Source organism: Hemitrygon akajei, chromosome 5, assembly GCF_048418815.1.
Source record: "Hemitrygon akajei chromosome 5, sHemAka1.3, whole genome shotgun sequence".
NCBI lineage: Eukaryota > Metazoa > Chordata > Chondrichthyes > Myliobatiformes > Dasyatidae > Hemitrygon > Hemitrygon akajei.
The window spans coordinates 43,560,386-43,575,888 of NC_133128.1; the positions used below are offsets into that span (position 1 = coordinate 43,560,386).

At 41.1% G+C, this 15,503-nt stretch overlaps 1 protein-coding gene across 3 annotated transcripts in view; it reads right to left on the reverse strand.

The window, feature by feature from the left end:
- Window positions 1–15,503, reverse strand: part of LOC140727700 (uncharacterized) — a 101,149-nt gene that overhangs the window by 35,468 nt on the left and 50,178 nt on the right. For all 3 annotated transcript variants that reach the window (XM_073045371.1, XM_073045370.1, XM_073045372.1), the window contains exons 8-11: window positions 13,890–14,050; window positions 10,615–10,700; window positions 8,904–8,987; window positions 4,299–4,361 (exon numbers count right to left, since the gene is read on the reverse strand). In XM_073045371.1, the coding sequence (XP_072901472.1) occupies window positions 4,299–4,361; window positions 8,904–8,987; window positions 10,615–10,700; window positions 13,890–14,050 (394 nt within the window). The remainder of the gene's footprint in view (window positions 1–4,298; window positions 4,362–8,903; window positions 8,988–10,614; window positions 10,701–13,889; window positions 14,051–15,503) is intronic.

Sequence of the window (15,503 nt, forward strand, 5' to 3'; positions counted from 1 at the left end):
CTGCCCATATATCCTTCCTGCACTGAGCTTCGAATTGCATTGGCTGATTTATACTTGTGTGTACGGGCTACGCAGCAGCCTACGCCGTAGCCCTGATCTTCACTTCTGCGTCACTCTACACCATAGCCAGCATGCGTTAGTGTGTGCCAAAATGCTAGTTGGCGGTGGGGTTTCTATGCCACTGTGTTGAGTTTCTTCGTGAGAGACATGGATGAGGAAATGCACTTCAAACATTTTCACACGTCGGCAGGTAGATTTGACGATTTGGTTCATCTATTTTGCATCGGCGTACAGACATGGCGGAGAAGCAGCAACCGGAAATGCGTAGGAGGAAATGCAATGCTACCAAGCAGACCAATCACAGCTGTTGCGGTCTGCATTGCCGCGACACGTGAATTAATTTTTTGGGGAGGTGCACGTCACCCTATGGCGTAGATGCGACGCACAAGTATAAATCAGCCTTTAGTTGAGTCCTGGTGAAACCAGGGAGAATCATCATTGGATAGGGTCAGGCTCACTGATTTTGTAGGGGTGGGGGGGGGGGGGTCAGTGTCTCAGCCCATGGCCATGACCTGCTCAGAGTACGATTATTAAAAATCACTCTGAGAATGGCTAATGAACAGGTGCATCCTACAATAAAGTGAATTACATCACTTCACATGATAACACGAGGGTGCCCAGCTAAATTTCCAGTATGCTGCTTCAACTCTTTGCAATCAAACACACAAGTGTGGCACACAAAAATCACTATGCAATTATTTCCTTTTGTTTCACATCATTAACAAAAACAACAATGTACACAACAAAAATCTGAAGCCATGTGATAAGGAGTTGGTGCAGGAGGGAGGGCTTCAAATTCTGGATCATTGGACTTCCTTCCTGGGAAGGTGGGACTTGTACAGAAGGGACAGTTTGCACCTAAACTGGAAGAGGATTAATATCCTAGTGGAAAGGCTTGCTGATACTACATGGGGTGGGGCGGTTGGAGTTTAAACTAGAGTGGCGGACAATGGGAACCAGAGCACCAGAACAGATAGTGGAGAGACTGTGGAGAAAGATGTTAAGCCTACACACAAAGTCAGGAATCAAAAGGTTGAGTATGGTGGGACTAATGTTCTGAACTGCATGTTACAATTTAAGCAGTATTGTAGAAAAGGCGGAAGAGCTTAGGGCAAGGATCTACGCAAGGAATTATAGTATTGCAGCCATCAGTGAGACTTGGTTGCAGGAACAGCAGGACTGGCCAATGTTCTGGGGTTCCATTGTTTTAAATGAGATAGAGTGGGAGGGATTAAAGGGGATGGTGTGGCATTACTAGTCAGGAAAAATGTCACAGTTCTCAGATATGACAGACTGGAGAGCTTGTCTCATGATACTTTCTGGGTAGAATGGAGGAACAAGAAAGGTATGACCACATTAATGGGATTATATTATAGACCACCCAGTAGTCTGTCGGAATGAGGAACACATTTGCAGGGAGATTGCAGATTGATACAAGAAACACAAGGTTGTGTTAGGTAGGTGATTTTTAGTTTCTACATATTGACTGGAACTCCCATCCTCTAAAAGAACTAGATGGGAAAGAGCTTGTCAGATGTGTTCAGGAAAGTTTCCTTAAGCACCACAAAGAAGTCCCTACTAGAGAGAGTGTGTTACTTGCTCTCCTGTTAGGGAATGAAGACAGGTCAGATGACAAAAGCTTGTGTAGGGGAACACTCTGCATCTAGTGATCATAATGCCATTAGTTTCCAGGTAATTATGGAAAAGAATGGGTCTGAGATTTTAAATTGGAGAAAAGCCAATCTTGATGGTATCAAAAAGGATCCAGCAAGTGTGGATTGGGATAGGTTGCTTTCTGGCTAAGATGTACTCTGTAAGTGGGAGGCCTTCAAAATTGAAATTTTGAGAGGACAGAGTTATACATTCCTATCAGAATAAAAGACAAAGATAACATGCTCAGGGAATCCTGTTTTTTGAGATATATTGAGACTGGGAGATATATTAAGAAAAAGATGCATAGCAGGTATATGCAGACAGGAACAAATGAGGTGCTTGAGGACTATAAGAAATGCAAGAGAACACTTAAGAAGGAAATCACAAGGGCTAAAAGAGGACATGAGGTTGCCCTAGCAGATAAAGGTGAAGGAGAACCCCAAGGGCTTCTATAGATTATATTCAGAGCAAAAAGGGTAGCAAGGGACAAAATTGGTCCTCTGGAAGATGAGAGTGGCAGTCTATGTGTGGACCCAAAAGAAATGGAGGAGATCATAAATGGATTTTTGCATTTGTATTTACTGAGGAGATGGACAGTCGATAGGAGTGAGGCAAAGGAGCAGCACGAACACGGACCCAATACAGATTACAGAGGTGAGGATGTTTGCTGTCTTGAGGCAAATTAGGGCAGATAGATCCCCAGGATCTGACAAGGTGTTCTCTTGGACCCTGTGGGAGGCTAGTGCAGAAAGTGTAGGGGGCTTAGCAGGGATATTTAAAACATCTTTAGCTAAGAGTGAGGCACCGGATGTTGGAGGATAGGAAATGGTGCTCTGTTGTTTAAAAAAGATTCAGAGTAAATCAGGGGATGATAGGCCAGTGAAGCTGACACCAGTCATGGCATAGTTATTGGAAGGTATTCTAAGGGATCTGATATACAAGTATTTCGATAGACAGAATTGATTAGCAATAATCAAGATGGCCTTGTGCATGCTAGGTCGTGTCTAATCAATCTTTGAGATTTGAGGAAGCTACCAGGAAAACTTATGAAGGCAAGACAATCGATATCTGCATGGACTTCAGAAAGGCTTTTTTGACAAGAACCCAGATAGAAGGTTGGGCAAGAAGTTTGTTGTTTGTTATCAATATCAACAATCTGGATGATATTGTGGTAAACTAGATCAGCAAACTTGTGGATGACACCAAGATTAGAGGGGTGTAGTTGACATAGAGAAAGACCAAAGTTTGCAGTGGGATCTGGAGCAGCTGGAAAAAACGGGCTGAAAAATGCCAGAGGGAATTTATTGCAGACAAGTGTGAGGTGTTGTACTTTGGGAGGACAACCAGGGTAGATTTTAATACAGTGAGCAGTAGGGCACCAAGGAGTGTGGTAGAACTGAGGGATGTGGGAATACAGATCCATAATTCCTTGAAAGTGGTGTCACAGGTAGATATGGTCATAAAGAAAGCTTTTTACATACGGGCCTTCAAAAATCCCGTATTGAGTTCAGGAGTTGGGATGTTATGTTGAAATTATACAAGATGTTGGTGAAGCCTAATTTAGAGTATTGTGTGCAGCTTTAATGACCTTCCTACAGGAAAGATGCAAATAAGATTGTAAGAGTGCAGAGAAAATTTACAAGAACGTTGGTGGGACTTGAAGACTTGAATTATATGGAAAGATTGAATAGAATGTAGAAGATTTAAGGGAGATTTGATAGAGGCATATACAATTATGAGGATATAGATAGGTTAAATGCAAGCAGGTTCCCCCGCCACTGAGTTTGGGTGAGGCTACTAGAGGTCATGGGTTAAAGGTGAAAGGTGAATTTTTTTTTTTAAAAAAAGGGGAACATGAGGGGGAGCTTCTTCACTCAGTGGGTGTGGAACAAACTACCAGCACAAATGATGGATCCAGCTCAATTTCAACATTTAGAGAAACTTGGATAGGTACACGGACAGGAGGGCTATGGTCCCAGTACAGGTTGATGAGACTAGGCAGATTAATGCTTTGGCATAAACTAGAAGGGCTGAAGGGCTTGTTTCAGTGTTTATATAGTTCTATGATTCATTGATTCCATGTCAAATGTTTATCAGACTTTCTTTAGGAAAACAAGATACATAAACTGAAATTAATTTGATTAAATCCTGATATCTACTATTCTTAACTGTCAGGAAAATTACCTTATGTTGTAGGCAAGGTACAATTTCAACATGACATTGCATTGTGCAGAAATATAAATTTGGATTAATTCAAACATTATCAATGTTGGGCTGCAAGTGAAATGGAGAGCGAGTGGGAATATGGATGATAAACCACGATCATATTCAATGTTGAAGCAACGCTGTAGGGCAGAGCAAGTTACACTTGCTCCTATTCTCTACATTTATATATGAAGAGAATGCTGCCCAATTACCTTTCAAGCATTTATGCCACTTAATATATTAAAACATTTCATGAAGTACTGTTCAGTATATTAAAACTAATATTTTAATAAATTAGGTTTACTATACATATATCATGTACATTTCTTTGAAACTTAAAAAAAAGCAGGAAATTGCATGTGAATCCAAAGTCATCTTACCCAAACTAACAGTAGAATAAGAAAGAGGATAAGACCCATAGGAACTGATTCGCCCAAAAGTGACTAAAAAGAAAAATAATTCTGTTAACATTCTTATTTTGTTAGCAATACAATTCTTTCAAATCTTTTGAATATGCATGTCAACATGACTCTGAAACAGAAACAAAAGTCTGTGTACAACAGGCTGTTAGAAATGCAAATTTAACTCCGTAAGCAGAAAGTCTTGGATGTGAACAATTCCCTGCATTGATGTGGCAATACAGTTCAGTGAAATGCACATCAGCTAAAAGTGAAAAGCATACTGGATGTTCTGTCCGCACAGACTCTTTACAGATAAACCCCAAAGTCTGACAAGCTTCTGGTTCTTCAGTAAAACTTTGTAAAAATCAGTTATCAAGCTCATAGGTTTTAATAAATCATGGTACAGTTCATTCTCCAGCTGAATGAGCCCATTTGACTGAATACTGAGGAACAACAAAGATCTGATGGTAACATACTGTTTGAATTAATTGGCTTAATAGGGACTGAAAACCATGAACCCAGGAACACATGTTATAGCAGCTATAGATTCCAGTTTTAGAAATTCTCAATGATTATACCAACAGCAAAGCTGACCAGAGATACATTTATCTAAATATCATTAAAGTACAAACTGCTTCAGTAGATGAGGACAAGAAAGCTAACCTCCTCACCTTGTCCAATGTAATGTTACCCTAGCCCACTACAATACCAGTGGTTTTTGCCCATCGGTTGGATGACAGCAATTTTACCATCACCTTTGTAAAGGGTCAGGCAGTACACTCCAGGCTTCAGAAAAAGGCAGCTGAAGAGATTATGGAGGCATTAGAGAGATCCTTCAAGAATCACTAGCTCAATGCCTTCTATGCCCACTTTGAAAGGGAGAGTATAACTACAGTTGTGAAGGTCCCTGCTGCAGCAGTTGACCCTGTGATCTCTGTCTCAAGGGTCAATGTCAGGCTGTCTGTCAGGATCGTGAATCCTCACAAGGCAGCAGGTGCTGATGGAGTACCTGGTAAGGTTCTGAAAACATGCCAATTAACTGGCAGGTGTATTCAAGGACATTTTCAACTTCTCATTGCTACAGTCAGAAGTTCCCAACTGCTTCAAAAGGGCAACAATTATACCAGTGCCCAAGAATAGCAATGCCAGCTGCCTTAATGACCATCGCCCAGTAGCACTCAGTCTACGGTGATGAAATGCTTTGAGAGGTTGGTCACGACTAGACTGAACTCCTGCCTCAGCAAAGACCGGACCCATTGCAATTTACCTATTGCCACAATAGGTTTACAGCAGACGTAATCTCAATGGCTCTTCACACAGCCTTAGATCACCTGGGAAATACAAACACCCATGTCAGGATGCTCACAAAATGGTGGAGGAACTCAGCAAGCCAGGCAGCACGTATGGAGAAAAGTATTTCTTTTCCCCATAGATGCTGCCTGGCCTGCTGAGTTCCTCCAGCATTTTGTGTGTGTTGCTTGGATTTCCAACATCTGCAGATTTTCTTGTTTGTCAGGATGCTGACTCTAGCTTAGTTTTTAACACAATCATTCCCTGATCAAAAAGATACAGAACCTGGGCCTCTGTATCTTCCTTTGCAATTGGATCCTGGACTTCCTAACTGGAAAATCACCCTCTGTGCGGATTGGTGATAACGTATCCTCCTCACTGACAATCAACACTGGCACACCTCAGGGGTGTGTGCTTAGCCCACTGCTCTACTCTCTGTATACCCATGATTGTGTGGCTAGGCATAGCTCAAATGCCATCTATAAATCTGCTGATGATACAACCATTGTTAGTAGAATCTCAAATGGACATGAGAGGGCGTACAGTACAGGAGTGAGATATACCAACTAGTTGGATGGTGTCGCAGCAACAACCTTACACTTAACGTCAGTAAGACCAAAGAGCTTGTGATTGTGAACTTCAGAAGGAGTAAGACAAGGGAACACGAACCAATTCTCAGAGGGATCAGAAGTGGAGAGTGAGCAATTTCAAGTTCCTGGGTGTCAAGGTCTCGGAGGATCTAACCCAGTCCCAACATATCAATGCAGCTATAACAAAGGCAAGACAGCGGCTATATTTCATTAGGAGTTTGAGGAGATTTGGTTTGTCACCTGAAACACTCAAAAACTTCTACAGATGTACCATGGGGAGCATTCTGACAGGCTACTTCACTGCCTGTTATGGGGTGGGGGGGGGGGGGTGGTGGTGGAAAGCTATAGCACAGGATTGAAAGAAGTTACAGGAAGTTGTAAAATTAGTCAGCTCCAACTTGGGTACCAGCCTCTGCAGCACCCAAGGCATCTTCAAGAAGTGGTGTCTCAGAAAGGCAGCATCCATTATTAAGGACCCCCATCACCCAGGACATACCCTCTTCTCATTGTTACTGTCAGGAAGGAAGTACAGAAGCCTGAAGGCAAACACTCAGCAATTCAGGAACAGTTTGCCATCTGATTCCTAAATGGACATTGATCCCATGAATACTACCTCAATTTTTTTTTTTAATTTCTGTTTTTAAATTTAATTGAACTACTCAATATACACACTCCATTCATTCTGATTCTGGAGGACTGGAAAATTGCAAATGTTCCTCCACTCTTTAAGGGAGGGAGGTCAATGACAGGAAATTATTGACCAGTTAGCCTGACTTCAGTGGTTGGGAAGACGTTGGAGTTCATTATTAAGAATCAGGCTTCAGGGTACTTGGAGGCACATGATAAAAATAAACCAAAGTCAGCTTGGTTTCTTTCAGGGGAATTCTTTGGATGCGAAGAGAAACGGAGGGGCAAGAAGCATTGAGGAAGCAGGACCGCAGAATACTTCGACGGATTAGGGAATGTGCAAAGAAGTAGCAGATGGGATACAGCATAGGGAGGTGTATTGTCATACACTCTGGTAGAAGAAACAAAAAAAACTATTTTCTAAATGGAGCAAAGATTCAGAAATCAGAGTTACGAAGGGATTTGGAAGTCCTAATGCAGGATCCCCCAAGTAGTTGGTAGTAAGGAAGGCAACTGCAGTGTTAGCTTTCACTTCAAGGGGACTGGGATACAAGAACAAGGACGCAATGCTGAGGTGAAGGCATTGGTGAACACACACTTGAAGCAATGTGAGCAAATTTTGGCCCCTTATCTAAGAAAAGATGTGCTGGCATTGGAGAGGATCGAGGGGAGATTCATGAGAATGATTCTGGGAATGAAAGAGTGAAGCTACAAGGAGTGTTTGATGGTTCTGGGCCTGTACACACTGGAGTTCAGAAAAACAGGGTTGGGGGGGTGTCTTGCTGAATCCTATTGAATGTGGAAAACCCTACATACAGTTGATGTGGAGAGGATGTCTCCTATAATGGGAAGTCCAGGACCAGGGGGGCACAGACTCAGAATAGAGGGATGCCCCTTTAGATCAGAGATGAGGAAGAATTTCTTCAGCCAGGTGGTCAATCTGTTGAATTCATTGCCACAGACAGTTCTGGAGGCCAAGTCATTGGGTGTGTTTAAAGTGGAGATTGATAGGCTCTTGATTAGCAAGGGTGTCAAAGGTTATGGGGAGCAGACAGGAGATAAGGGTTGAGAGGAATAACAACTCAGCCATGATAGAATGGTGGAGCAGTTGATGGGCCGAATAGCCCAATTCTGCTCCTTTGTCTTGTGATCCAATTGATAGCATAACCAATAATGCTTGCATCCCCTCCCCCCCCAAAAAAAACTAAAGGCTAAAAGGTTTTGTAATATGACTGAAGTTAGTAACCCTGAACACGAGTTATTTCTTTTCTCACAGATGCTGCCCGAGCTGGGTATTCCGATATTTTATTTGTTTCATTTCAGAATTCCAACATCTATATGCTATTGTTTTTTGACTGCTGACTATTGCTAAACAGCATAATGCCACTTTAAAACAAAAACACCCAATACCCCCAAACAGGGGTCACTTTTATAAAGCAATACACACAAAATGCTGGAGGAACTCAGGAGGTCAGGCAGCATTATTGCTCTGGATTTCCAGCATCTGCAGTCTCTTGTGTTTATCCTTTTTAAACAATCTTGTTCAATATGTTTGCTTTTAAGTTGATGCCTTGCAACAGCTTAGTGGTTACTGAAATTATATTTGTTTCTATTCGTATTCCACAAGCCTGGCTAAGAACGCATGAAGGACACGTAATGGCACTTCAAGGAATCATTTCCAGAATCCATTCCTCTAAGAGGCTTCACCCATATTAGAAGTGCAGGTGCCCAGGGTCATCTGAGCACTGATAGTGGTCTCATGTCCAAATTTACAGAGAAGAAATGTCAAAAAAAACCAACAACTCTCTTTTATAATCCATTTAGTCAGATACCGAATCAAAGAAGAGACCAGCATTCACAATTATCAATTTGTTATTCAGCTTTTGGACCCCAAGTTACTATTTTGCAATTGAAAGTCAATTACTCAACTCATCTCTGTAAAGGAACTGTGATTAAAGAAATACTTTGTGGAAAAATGCCTAGATGTGATCAGATAACAAAATGGTTAAAGGGTTTCCAAAATTAGAACAGCGCTTTCTTGCAAGTACATCATACATTCATACCAAAACAATAATACCTTTCAATCCTACCACTCCACAAAACGATGCTGGGATTCTTACTGACCCTCCTCCATCACTCCCGACCGCCAGCGCACAGAGACCTTCAAGAAATCAATCACGTTAGTACAGGTTATCTACACAGTGAAAGGTTGTATCTTCTGAGTTTAGATTTGCAAGCTGTTTTCTAATACATTAATATAATAAAGTCCAACAAAATAGACCAACAAGAGTTACTCAGGTATCGAAAGTGATATCATAGATGAAATATAGAAATATTTTTGGGAAAGTCCTGGTCTCTTCCTGATATATTTCTCTCAGCCTCCTCCCGTCTCCTCACACTATTTCCCAAGTGGAGTGGGATAATTCCTCAGTCAGGCTTTCCCTCGTTTTGGTCATGCTGAGGCAACCCTCTGGCCTTTACGTCTGTAGTCGCCTCCTCTACTGTCTGGTACAACCGCGTCCCGTTGTCATAAAACACTCAAAGTTTAGCAGGGTACAGAGTTTGAAATCTAATCTTTTTTTGCTTTAGTACTGGCTTTACTTCAGAGTATTCTTTGCGTTTCTGCAGGACCATGGGGGGGGGGGGGTAATCCCGGTCGAAATATATTAATTTATCGTCAAAAAACACTCTCTTCTTACCCCAGGCCCTTCATTGAATCTCTGCCTTGGTGCTGTACCGAAGGAATTTAATTATTATTGATCGTGACTTTCTATCCCGGGTAGGTTTCGGGACGAGCGCATGATGGGCTCTTTCGACTTCCAGCTTCATAGCCAAGGGAAGCTCCAACGCGTCCCACAGTAACTTTCCGACAAACTCATTCATAGACGAGCCCTCCGCTCCACTCTTTTCTATAAGTGTGTACCTCAGATAAATACTTTGTGGAGATTTGTGATATATATGATTATATGATATATAGGTACAATGTCTGAAATACATCTTATGGAGATGTTTGTTTGATGATGAACTTCAATAAAAAAATTACAAAAAAAATACAGAAATATTCATTCATGTTGTCAGTTTATTCTGAGAGTACAACAAATTCACGTGGTCAGGTATGTAGCTAAACAGATGTGAAATATAGAAAACTGATCCTTTATTGTGGTGGATCAGCTGTAAGGTGATGGAAAATTAGAACCAATTTCAGTAGCTGAATATTGGACGAATGAAGGTTCAAACTTAATTCTAAGTTTTAAACACTGTCTCAGATGAAGTTGGTACGGAGGGCTGGGGGAGAGGAACTGCGTTGGTAGGTCATTTTAACTAAAAAGAAGAACGGAAAGTGTCTGCAGATCCATGGAATGCACATCCTGTGTCATTAGCTCCTGGACAACCACTGGTGAGAAAACCTCATGAGTTAGAGAAGTACCCGGTATATGATCTGGGCTTTGGCATCTGAGATCTTTGACATCTGAGAGACAGCTAACTTTTACCGTGTCTCATCAGCAAAGGCAAACTACAAGTGTTCCATGAACAGTGCTTTCAGGAGCTGATCACTCTATTTTGCAGCCAGAGAAGAAGTGGGTGATGTGGAGAGGAAGCCAAATGAAACTATAGTTAAAGACGAGAGAGAATTAGGCTGATATTAGGCTGCTGTCAGAGGTTAGTGGGAGGTTAAAGGGGCAAATCAATGTTTGCACAAACGATATCAGAAGATGCAACGTGCACCATTTAGTGTTGGTTTAAAAACTTGGGCCAGAGAGCCTTGTATTGTTAACAATTAAACTGACCTGCTGCTACAGCTGCTGCCGAACCACTGGAACTTCCTCCTGTGAAATGCTGAGGGTTGTAAGGGTTCCTAGAAACACCGTGATACCTGGAGCGACAGGTCAAAATATGCTTCATATCAATACTCTGCTAACAAGTACACTGTCATACATGCACAATTCTTTTTCATGCTTATGTCTTGTAGTGAAAGACCATACTGTATGTATTCATGCCTCATCTCTCATGACCACATGTACATGTGCATGGCTGGAGGGGGACAGTGAACTTATACTTGTAATGAGCACCTGCCCAAAGCAAAGACACGTTATTCAACATACAACTATGCTAACAGCTCTTTTTGGTTCATCAAAATGACTAATTTTGAACCTACAGCCTTTTGTGGCTGTAGGAAGGTTATGGCAAATTGTGGTTGGCAGTAGCAGATGGAATTACTCAAATGACTTTGACTTGGATGTAGTAGGCACAAATTTACAAATCTGCAGATGCAAGTAATCCAAGTCATAGTTAGATTTGTCGCTTTGATGGCAGATGGAATACATTGCTAGAAAATGTGAAATGTTGCACATTGGTGAGAAGAATTAAAGTGGGAATAATGTGATAGACTGGAAAAGCTCAGGTTATTTTCCTCAAATCACAGCCCTCTGTAATCTCTTCTGTTAGATATTTAAAATCCTGAAAAAGTACATAAATGCCTTTGGTAGAAGGGCGAGGAGACAGATCACATAGAATGAAGTTAATTGGCAAATGAAGAAGCAATGACATGAAAGTGACAGGCGATGGTCCGGGGAGGATGGGGGGGATGTCTCGGCCCAAAATGCTGACTGCTTATTCATTTCCATAGATGCTACCAGACTTGCTAAGTTCCTCCAGCATTTTGTGTGTGTTACTTTGGATTTCTGGCATCTGCAGAATATCTTGTGTTTATGAGGCATTTCCCCCCCCCTTTTCCTTGTGCAAAGAGTAAGGTGTCCATTCTTGCCATAACCATTCTGCAGTCTTGTACTCCAGGCACTACTGGTCAGCATGTTCTGACTGGAGTATGGAAACCCTATGGGGAATGTGTGTCCTTGCAGGAAGGAGCAAAGTGCCTTTAGTACTTCTGGATCTGGAGATGTTTTACCTATAGGAATTCTGACCCTTACACAAATTATTTAACACTAATGCAACACCTAACGATGCTTCCTATTTTGACATTGTAACTGCTGAAGTTGCTAGAAGATAAAAGGAATGTGCTTTTGTCAGTTGCAACCTTCCAGCAGTAGAGGAAACGATCTGCAAAGAATTTTCAATGCACAAGCACATAGAGGATTAGGTCAGGGTCACCGGAGTTCAAAATGGCTTCAAACTGTAACGTAGTTTTACAAAGAAATGAGCTAATTTAAGGCCTACCATGATGATTTAAAAAACAATACAAAAAACCCCAGAAAATTTGGAAGGAAGTTTGAATTTAGCCCTGATTGATGAGAAGGGGGTAGAATACACAAGAATAATGATGTGGTCCATACAACAAATTAACTCTTTTTGACTTCCAGCTGGGTACAGGTTTCAATTTTAACCGACGTTTCGATGACATCTTCATCAGGGATGGAGTTTAGGCATGTCTAGTCTGGTGGTATATATACCCCTGTCTTTTGTCCTTCCTGATTGGTTAGTCTTCTTCCAAACATGTTTCCAATTCTAGTACTGACTTAGAGCAAGAACTTAGTCTTTATTAAAGTTCTTTTTATCTAGTTTTATTTCAATGGCTTCCTTCACCAGGCGGCCCCAGAACCCATTGACGTGGCACAGCTGTTTTGTACCGAAGTAAATCCTATGGCCATTGCAAATGCAAAGTTCTGCTACCACCAGTTTCACCCAAATGGATAAATTTCCTATGCTCTTTGATGCAGGTTTCCACCGTGCATCCCGTCCAGCTGATGGATGCTCCATAATCAACTTATTTCCTCTCCTCAAAATCCTCACCATTATTACCCAGAGAAATCAGCAGTAGCAAAACATTGCATTTGCAACGGCCATAGGATTGACTTTAATGGCACAAAACTACCATGCTGCACCAATAGGTTTTGGGACCGCCTGGTGAAGGAAGCCTTTGACATAAAACTAGAGAAAACGAACTTTAACAAAGATGAATGTCTCACTTTATGCAAGAACTGGAATTCAATTGGAAACTAGGTGGGACAGCCAAAACCTGATTGGATGAGGACTGACCAATCAGGAGGGACAGATGACGGGGGTATAAACACCACTGGACTAGACATGCCTAGGCATCATCTCTGACGAAAATGGCAGAGCTTGTTATCAAAACATTGGTTAAAATCAATACCTGTACCCGGCTGAAAGCTAGAGAAGAGTTTATTCGTCCTATACACTGGGAAACACTAGATCCTGGATCATACCAGGACTTGAATACTTAAATTCTCTACATTTTGTATACAAAACACTCAATCACAAAGGTTGCAGCAGCACAATTCTGATTGTTTAGAATGCCTTCTTTTCATTACTCCCCTCAGGGAGGAGGGTACAGTGGTCTGAAGATACACACTCAATATTTTTGAAACACCTTCTCCTCCACCATCGGATTTTTGAATGACCCATGACCGCTACTTTGCTACTCCTCTTTTGCACTATTTATTAATTGTAACTTAAGTAATTTCTATGTATTGCACTGTACTGCTGCCATAAAGTGATAATAAACTAGATTCTGAAACTTACCAGCCATTTAAAAAAAAAAATCACTAGTAAGGAAAAGCATAAAATTATACTCCCCATCTCTTAAGCCTCTCTCCGCTCAGATTATCTCCACTGTCTAACTTTTGGCCATTTGCTCTTGTATCTTCTTGTAATCACAATGTGCTGGAGGAACTCAGCGAGGCATGTACACGAGTATGAGAAAGAAACCGCAGATGTTTTGAGTTGAAACCTTGTGTCAGGTCTCACTGAGCTCCTGCAGAACATTTTTTGTTGCACCAAATTCCAGCATCTGTAGTCTCTTGTATTTCCTAACATGCCAAGTGTCAAATTTGAATTGATTAAGCTCCCCAGTACAGCTGCTCACAATTCCATTGGGAAGTTCTCCAATTCCATATTATTTAGAATATTTGCTGTGAAAAAACAGAACTGAAATTAAAAATTAAAAATCAATAATCTACAGAGGCTGTGTATTCAAGACAAAAGTACTGAAAAATGAAGGTCAGGCACCTAAAAACACACCTAGTCTGTTTTTTAGTCATTGAATTACACAGCCGAAGTTGCAAATGAATAATAATTTCTGGATCACCTGTTGACATTACAGCCGGTTACTCCCAGTCCAAGCTCATGCATATTGGAAACACCAACTATAATTGCTCCAGCCTCTCGTAACTTTCTGGCAACTGTGGCATCTTCAGTTTCTTGCTCCTCGCCAAGATAAACAGTTCCCACCCTATGATAGTATGGAACCTACACAAAAGTAATGTTTAAAAGCAGAAACTTGTTGAATGCTGACAGATATAATAATGCAATTGGTCTGTAAATTGAATACGATATGCAAAAACTAAGTACCAGCAATTAAAATGTGATCAGATTACAAAGCAGCACTATACTTCCACCATTTATAATTCACACCATCTCAAGTTTGTGCCCCAACCAAAGTAATTTGCATGCAAAAATATTCAGAGCATAATGGTCATTAAATTTCACAGCCCCCAACAGGTATAAAAGAACCTCATTCTATATGGCAATTTAAAAGTCAGTGTGACAGAAGAGCTCATTTACAGCTTGCCAAATTTGTAAATTCAGATTGATTTTGACATGCCATCGCTGCAGATCTATGAAATACAAATTGATAGTTTTATCCATTCAATAGCAGAGTTGTACAGTATAGAAACAGGCCCTTCGGCCCATCGTATCCATGCTGTCAACATGCCTAGCATCAACATAACCAATTCCATATGCCTGCACTAATACAATGCCTCTTTGTACCCAACTCATTTAAACTTGTCCAGATGTCTCTTAAATACTATTATTACTCTTGACTTCATCACCACTGGCAGCTCATTCCAAATATCAACTATACTATGAAAAAATTACTCCTTAGATTTACTGTAAAACTCCATCTCATTTTAACTTAACGTACAAGACGACATAGGAGCAGAATTAGGCCATTTAGCTCATCCACTCTGCTCCACCATTTTATCATGGCTGATCCATTTTCCTCTCAGCCCTAATCTCCTGCCTTCTCCGCATATCCCTTCATGCCTTGACCAATCAAGAATCTAAAAACCCCTTGCTTTAAATATACATAAGGACTTGGCCTCCACAGCTGCCTGTGGCAACAAATTCCACAGATTCACCAGTCTCTGGTTAAAGAAATTCCTCATCTCTGTTCTAAAAGGACACCACTCTATTCTGAGGCTGTGTCCTCTCATCTTGGTAGTGTGGATGTGGAGAGGGTGTTTCCTCTGCTGGGAAAGTCCAAGTCCTTTCACAATTCAATTGGGTCACCTCTCATTCTTCTGAATTCTAGTGAATACAGGCCCAGAACCATCAAATGCTCTTCATATGACAAGCCGTTCAATCCTGAATTCTTTTCCTGAACCTCCTTTGAATCCTTTCCAGTTTCAGAATGTCCTTTGTGAGACAAGAGGCCCAACACTGCTCAAAATACTCCAAGTGATGTTTCACCGGTGCTTTATAAAGACTTCTTGCTGTTATATTCTAGTCCTCTTGAAAGGAATGCCAACAGTGCATTTGCCTTCCTCACCAGACTCAACCTGAAAATTAATCTTCAGGGAATCTTGCACAAGGACTTGTAAATTTATTTGCACCTCAGCTTTTTGTATTTCTTCTGCATTTAAAGTAAAATCTACCCTTTCATTTCTTCTACCAAAGTGCATGACCATACACTTTCTGA